Raw genomic sequence first — 8,203 nt, 5'->3', positions numbered from 1 at the left:
CGATGTATGTGTGGGGCAATCATCTCGTCCCACGCCTGCCCCTCCACCTGCTGCGGTCTCCCCACCCCATCGGAGAGACAGGATGAAGGTGCTACCCCCAACATAGATGGCTCCCATACTCCAGTGGAACTTGCAAGGGTTCAGGACGCATGTGGAGGAACTTCGTCTACTTTCTCAGGGTCGACCACTGTGTCTCTGTCTCCAGGAGACGTATTTCCATCCATCATACTCCCCTGAGATACGAGGCTATACACTCCACAAAAAGGACGACCTGCGTGGAGAGAGAGCTAGAGGAGGCGTAGGTATTTTCGTCAGGACGGACTACCATTCCTCGCCTCTCTCACTTACGACGACTCTACAGGCCGTCGCTGTGTCCGTGCACGTGCGTCATCCATTGACTGTGTGTTCACTTTACTTGCCCCCACATGATGCTCTTGATGAAGCGGCTCTCACCGACCTTCTTACACAGCTCCCCCAGCCATTCATTATTTGTGGTGATTTTAATGCCCACAATGTGCTTTGGGGCTCTGCAATTACCTGTCACAGGGGTAGAGCAATTGAGAGGCTTCTCCTGTCATCCTGTGCCTACTTGCTCAATGGAGGACAGAGTACTCATTTCTGCACGGCGACTGGGTCGTTCTCTGCCATTGATCTCTCGCTTTGCTCTCCAGCTCTTGCTGCTAGTGCTCACTGGGAAGTGGTCGCTGACTTGCACGGCAGTGATCATTTCCCAATCTGGATTCACCTGCCAGATGGCGTGGGCCCCGAAAGGAGACCACCACGATGGGTACTCAGTGGAGCTGACTGGACACTTTATAGCCAGTCGGCCCAATTCGAACACTGTGCGAATGTTGAGGTGTGGGTGGATCATATTACCAAAACGGTCCACCATGCCGCTGCGGCATCCATTCCACAGTCCACAGGCCACCGGAAAAGGCCACCTGTGCCTTGGTGGAGTGACGAATGCCGCTCTGCACTCAGGACCAGGCGTGCGGCTCTGCGGCGGTTCAAGTGTCGGCCGACTGCTGAGAATCTTGCAGCCTTTCGGGTGGCGAGGGCGAGATGTCGCCGCATTATTCGTGAGAGCAAGAAGAGGTCATGGCAAAAGTTCCTGAACACCATTAATCGTTTCACCAAAAGTTCCATTGTGTGGGAGACCATTAGGAGGATTTCTGGCAGAGGAGGGAGGTGCCCCATAGCTGCTGTAATGAATAACGGCACTCTCCACACAGATCCGCGAGACATTGCCCAGACTATGACAGCATATTTTGCGACAGTTACTGCCACAACCAGTCAGGATCCATGTTTCCAGCGCCATAGAGCGGTTGCTGAGAGGTGTAGTCTGAACTTCCAGCCCGCCTCTCATGAAGTTTACAACTGCCCTTTTTCTATGTGGGAGCTGGATTCTGCATTGTCTGGAGCTCGTGACACTTCCCCTGGTCACGACAGGATCCATTACAGTATGCTATGGCACCTCACAATGCGCTACAAAGAAATCCTCCTCGCACTTTTTAATGCCATTTGGGCGTCGGGTCACTTTCCTGACGCGTGGCGTGAGGCAGTTTTAATCCCTTTTTTAAAACCTGGGAAAGACCGCTCGAGCCCAAGTAGCTACCGTAGTATTGCCCTCACTAGTTGCATAGGGAAGACCTTGGAGCGGATGGTCAACCGCCGCCTTGTCTGGATGTTAGAATCCCGGCAACTACTTAGTCGCTATCAGTGTGGGTTCAGGAGGTTTCGTTCCACCTTCGATAACCTTGCCCTCCTGGAGGCGGCTATCCAACAAGCTTTCCTACGCCGTCATCACCTTATAGGTGTATTTTTCGACATCGAGAAGGCCTACGATACCACTTGGCGGCGTCTCATCCTGGAGCAGCTTCACGAATGGGGTTTTCGTGGTTGTCTTCCTCTTTTAATTCAGTCTTTCCTCTCGCCACGATATTTTAGGTACCGAATTGGTGACGTCCTGTCTGATCGCTTTGAGCAGGAGAATGGTGTCCCTCAGGGTAGCGTTTTAAGTGTGACTCTGTTTGCCATCGCTATTAATCGCATTACGTCCATGGTGAAAAGTCCTGTCCAGTGTTCTTTGTTTGTGGATGATTTCTCTTTGTTCTGCTCTTCTTCCAGCCTTGCAACGACAACTCGTCAGTTGCAACTTACGATTAGGCGTTTGGATGACTGGGCGTTGAAGAGTGGATTTAAGTTTTCCACCGAGAAGTCTGTATGTGTTCTTTTTAACCGTTCTCGTTCGATTTTCACCTTCCTGAGTTGCGCTTGAGGGACACTATTCTTTCTTTTAAAGACACGGTGAGATTTCTGGGTCTCATTTTTGACTCGAGGCTCACGTGGTTACCTCATCTTAAAGACCTGAAACGGCGGTCGCTTCAGGCTTTAAGCATTTTAAAATGTCTTAGCCACAGTACATGGGGAGCTGACAGGACTTGTCTGCTCCAGTTTTACAGGGCGTTTGTGCGATCTCGGCTAGATTATGGGTGCACGGTGTATGGGTCTGCGAGGCCTTCGTACTTAAAGATTGTGTATGGGTCTGCGAGGCCTTCGTACTTAAAGATTTTGGACGTTGTCCACCATGAAGGGCTGCGGTTGGCCACTGGGGCATTCCGAACTAGCCCCATACCAAGCCTCTGTGCAGAGGCTGGTGAACCGCCACTTCATATGCGGCGACGGCTACTTACGGTACGCCAGGCGTATAAAACTTTGTCCACACCATACACACCCGCATACCATACCGTTGCTCAGCCTCCTCTGGCACGGTTATTTCATAACCGGCAACGTGCGACGCAGCCCTATGGGATTCGCGCACAGGATTGCCTCGCTGCAATGTCTATGGCTGGTCTTCGTGTTTTATGTCGCGGTTGGAGCAGATCTCCACCTTGGCTCCTCCGGAGACCTAAACTTATTTTAGATTTGACTCGTTTTAACAAGGATGGCACGCCAGATTTTACATTCCAGTCACTTTTTTTTTAACATTTTAGATGTGCATCACGGTTTCACTGTCGTTTACACTGATGGCTCCAAACAGGAGAATTTCCTTGGCTGTTCTGTGGTGTTCCCTGACCATGTTACCCGGATTCGCCTCCCTGCTGAATATACCGTTTTCGCAGCGGAGCTCCACGCGATCCTGACGGCACTGGAGCAGATGCATCGTGTTCGGGGCGATCGATTTCTTCTCTGCTCCGATTCTCTTAGTGCCTTACAATCGCTGCAGAACCTGTACCCGACTGAAGAGATGGTCCAGCTGATACATAGCCAACTGTACTTGCTCCAACAGCGGGGTAAAGAGGTATCCTTCTGCTGGGTACCTGGTCATGTCGGCATCTGGGGCAATGAACAGGCTGATCGGGCTGCCAAGGAGGCCTGCAGGGAGCAGGATGTGGTCCAGTGTCCTATCCCCTTGCAGTCAGTCATCGCTGCACTCCACAGGAAGTGCATGGAGTTGTGGGAGGACGAATGGCTGGCGGTGACGGCCAATAAACTGCGGTCGGTAAAGTCAACCACTCGGCCGTGGCGTTCCTCCTGCCGGTTGCTCAGGCGGGAAGAGGTGGCCTTCACACGTCTTCGGATCGGGCACTGTCTTCTGACGCATAGCTATTTATTACGGCGGGAGGATCCTCCGTTTTGTGATGCTTGTGGTGTGCACATCTCTGTCCGCCACATTTTAACAGACTGCATTTTATACCATGATGCAAGGGCAGAAGCACAAGTTGATGGTGATCTGCCCTGTGTTTTAGCTAATGATGAGACGTGTGTGTCTAGGGTTTTTAAGTTTTGTGATGTGTCAGGACTCTGGCCTAAACTTTTAGGCTGGAGGTTTTAGTGTATTGCAGAGTGGCTGACTCCTCCCTATTTTTCCTTGCGGTCAGCCAGCCACTTCCATCTGCTACATTGTTTTAGCCCTCTCTCTCGTTTTCTTCCTGTGTTGTCCATGTTTTACTGCTGACGCCCTGCTTCATCCCACGCTTCGGTGTGGGTGAGCACATCTTTTCCGATGATTGTTTCCCGTGTTTTATGTTCCGTTTTATGTAAATATTCTGAGCTTTTTTTACACCCGTCTCACTATGATACTGAACGGGTGCTGAAGACCTTGCTGTCGTGCGCCCACAAAACCCCTCTACTACTACTACTACTAGGATTTTAAAAATAATTACTGCAACTACACTAGTGGCCATCAAATCGCTCCACCGAGAAGAAATGCAGATGATAAACGGCTGTTAATTGGACAAATATATTATACTACAACTGACATGTGATTACATTTTCACGCAATTTTTGTGCATAGATCCTGAGAAATCAGTATCCAGAACAACCACCTCTGGCCTTAATAACGGCCTTGATACGCCTGGGTATTGAGTCAAACAGAACTTGGATGGCGTCTACAGGAACAGCTGCCCATGCAGTTTCAACACGATACCACAGTTCACCAAGAGTAGTGACTGGCGTATTGTGACGAGCCAGTTGCTCGCCACCATTGACCAGACGTTTTCAATTGGTGAGAGATTTGGAGAATGTGCTGACCAGGGCAGCAGTCGAACATTTTCTGTATCCAGAAAGGCCCGTACAGGACCTGCAACATGCGGTCGTGCATTATCCTGCTGAAAAGTAGGGTTTCGCAGGGATCCAATGATGGGTAGAGCCATTGGTCGTAATACGTCTGAAATGTAGCGTCCACTGTTCAAAGTGCCGTTAATGCGAACAAGAGGTGACCTACAACAATGACACCCCACACCATCACGCCGGGTGATACGCCAGTATGGAGATGACGAATAGACGTTTCCAATGTGCGTTCACCGCGGTGTCGCCAAACACGGACGCGACCATCATGATGCTGTAAACAGAACGTGGATTCATCCGAAAAAATGACGTTTTGCCATTCGTGCACCCAGGTTCGTCGTTGAGTACACCATCGCAGGCGCTCCTTTCTGTGCTGCAGCGTCAAGGGTACCCGCAGCCATGGTCTCCGAGTTGATAGTCCATGCTGCTGCAAAGGTCGTCGAACTGTTCGTGCAGATGGTTGTTGTCTTGCAAACGTCCCCATCTGTTGACTCAGGGATCTAGACGTGGCTGAACGATCTGTTACAGCCATGCAAATAAGATGCCTGTCATCTCGACTGCTAGTGATACGAGGCCGTTGGGAGCCAGCACGGCGTTCCGTATTAACTCCTGAGCGGACCGATTCCATATTCTGCTAACAGTCATTGGAACTCGACCAACGCGAGCAGCAATGTCGCGGTACGATAAACCGCAATCGCGATTGGCTACAATCTGACCTCTATCAAAGTCGGAAACGTGATGGTACGCATTTCTCCTCGTTACACGAAGCATCACAACAACGTTTCACCAGGCAACGCCGGTCAACTGCTGCTTGTGTATGAGAAATCGGTTGAAAACTTTCGTCATGTCAGCGTGTTGTAGGTGTCGCCACCGGCGCCATCCTTGTGTGAATGCTCTGAAAAGCTAATCATTTGCATATCACGGCATCTTCTTCCTGTCGGTTAAATTTCGCCTCTGTAGCACGTCATCTTCGTGGTGTAGTAATTTTAATGGCTAGTAGTGTATTTGGTGTTGCTGTACAGGAGGATCTTGATAATGCCCGGGGAAAACTCACACAAATCTTGTGGATATCTATCACATCACATGGCTTGAAATATGAGAAATCTTATCAATTTATATCCCATTGCGCCTATACGTTTATGAAGACAGGATATTGCAGTGCCTGTGTTATTAGCAGGAACGCCTCATTGCATCGTTCTTTTTAACAGCGGTGGAACTGGAATACTATGCTTACCTGCCAATATCAGGCAGCGACTTTCAATTTTAATGTTCTCCCCTGTACGGGAATTAAATAATGTGTTTACGAATGGGGGCTAGATGACATACGGATGATTGGATCTGGCCGCGAGTCGTGCCCGAATAGCCACAACAGTTAAGGCGAAAGATCACGTAAAGCAGGAACTCCGGGTTCGAGTCTATTCAGCAAAAAAATTTTACTGTCAGCATTCCCTAATTCAGCTGAAGGTTGTTCGTTTTCACAACTGCGAATACATTTCATGTGTTCTTGAAAATTATTAACTGATTTTCTTGTAAGAGATTAAATAAATATTACTGATGTACCTTGGCTTTTTCTTCGTCAGGGGCAACTACATGTGTGGCGCCTCCATCATCAGCAGTACATGGGCTCTGTCTGCTGCCCACTGCGCGGAAGGCTACTCCCCCAGCCAAATGCTGCTGCGTGCCGGCACCTCCACCAGGGGTAGCGGTGGCTCCACCCACAACATAGCCGCTGCACACATGCACGGAAGCTACGATGGCGACGACTACGACATCGCCGTCCTGCAAGTGTCCAACGCCTTCAGCTTCAGCAGCAACGTGCAAGCTGTGGCTCTGACCTCGTCAGAGCCCTCTGCTGGGACCTCAGTAACAGTCAGTGGGTGGGGAGACACCTCCTACGAGGGCAGCGTCTCCAACACACTGCGGGCCGTCACCGTCCAGATCATAGACCGCAACACGTGCAACCGCTCGTACGGCAGCATCACCAGCCGCATGATCTGCGCAGGTGTGTCCGGAGGCGGCAAGGACGCCTGCCAGGGAGACAGCGGCGGTCCTCTGGTGTCCGGCTCCACCCAGGTGGGCGTCGTCTCCTCTGGCTATGGATGCGGCTGGGACGGCTACCCGGGCATTTACGCCAACGTGGCCAACCTGAGGTCCTGGATCAAGCAGACTTCTGGAGTCTAAGCCATGGATCATCTCAGCCAATTTTTTTGTCGAATACTTGAAGCTGGCATCACAAATAAAAAAAAAGAACACCAACTGTTGTGTAATGTGCAATTAATAAATTTGCCATACATCAACTTTTAATTTTCTTTTCATATAAACCTATGCCACACCACACTGAAATTTTGACACGTTTAACTGCTACAGTCATATCCAAGGAAGTCATAAGTTAGACTTTTCTTGATACACGACATAATTCATTGGACGTGCAAATCCCAATGCTTTTGTAGTTGCTGTTAACAGCGTAGACATTAACTCACTCCGTCTTCAGGCCACGAGTGGCCTACCGGGACCATCCGACCGCCGTGTTATCCTCAGTGGAGGATACAGATAGGAGGGGCGTGGGGTCAGCACACTGCTCTCCCGGTCGTTATGATGGTATTCTTGACCAAAGCCGCTACTGTTCGGTCGAATAGCTCCTCAATTGGCATCACGAGGCTGAGTGCACCCCGAAAAATGGCAACAGCGCATGGCTGCTGGATGGTCACCCATCCAAGTGGCGACCACGCCCGACAGCGCTTAACTTCGGTGATCTCACGGGAACCGGTGTATCCACTGCGGCAAGGCCGTTGCCCATAGATATTAACAGAACATCTAATTATATTGTTGAATATAGCGGACGTAATGAAACTTTCTAAACATCAAAGACTTCAAGAACTGAAACAATATCTCCAGCACACTAATAAAAATTGTATATTTGTGGGATTTCCAGCTGTAATATCACCCACTCAAACGTTACAACACCTTTAGGTTTAATAACACAGGAAAGATCTAAATATCAAGATACTCTGGCAAATAACCTTAAGGCGTAAAACTGAAGATTATAGAGAATCAACTAACAAGTACGTATATGCTGAAATGAAACTTCAGACAGCTAGAGGTATTTAAGTGAAGTAACGGAGCCTCCAATCACTACAGACGGTAGAGAGGGTTTCTGAATGATACACAAAAATGCTGGAGATCACAATTCTAGGTACTGAATAAAATTATAAAGAAAACATATTTACGGTGCAGCTTGAATAAAACACGCGTTCAGTTTCTAGGATACCTCCTCACGCAGCAAAGAGTCGTTAATTTGGTAATTCAAGGGTGTATGGAAGGGAAAGTGCTGTGTACATAGCCAGTGGTACACAATAGTACCATGAGAGCACATCACCAACCAGATCCACTACATACCACGCGCCTCTCAGTTGTGACCAGTCACCTTTAGATGGAGCTTACATCATCATCATCATTTAAGACTGATTATGTGTTTCAGCGTTCAGTCTGGAGCATAGTCCCCCTTATAAAATTCCTCCATGATCCACTATTCAGTTCTAACATTGGTGCCTCTGCTGATGTTAAGCCAATTACTTCAAAATCGTTCTTAACCGAATCCAGGTTCCTTCTCCTTGGTCTACCTCGACTCCTCCTA

At 49.2% G+C, this 8,203-nt stretch overlaps 1 protein-coding gene and 1 pseudogene across 1 annotated transcript; one reads left to right on the top strand and one right to left on the bottom strand.

The window, feature by feature from the left end:
• The first annotated feature begins 6,123 nt into the window (after positions 1-6,123).
• On the top strand, positions 6,124-6,750 carry LOC126484934 (trypsin-1-like). Its single transcript, XM_050108535.1, has one exon. It carries the CDS (start codon positions 6,124-6,126, stop codon positions 6,748-6,750), a length of 627 nt encoding a protein of 208 aa, XP_049964492.1.
• A 496-nt stretch (positions 6,751-7,246) lies between these two features.
• On the bottom strand, positions 7,247-7,363 carry LOC126485500 (5S ribosomal RNA; annotated as a pseudogene).
• Between the last annotated feature and the right edge of the window lie 840 nt (positions 7,364-8,203).

The sequence above is a fragment of the Schistocerca serialis genome, chromosome 6, assembly GCF_023864345.2.
Source record: "Schistocerca serialis cubense isolate TAMUIC-IGC-003099 chromosome 6, iqSchSeri2.2, whole genome shotgun sequence".
NCBI lineage: Eukaryota > Metazoa > Arthropoda > Insecta > Orthoptera > Acrididae > Schistocerca > Schistocerca serialis.
Note: the sequence above shows the minus strand (reverse complement) of the source record. Positions and strands in the feature narration are given on the sequence as shown.

Bases quoted from the DNA above. Each gene is read 5' to 3' on its own strand.
- LOC126484934 (XM_050108535.1), top strand. From the start codon at position 6,124: ATGTACCTTGGCTTTTTCTTCGTCAGGGGCAACTACATGTGTGGCGCC.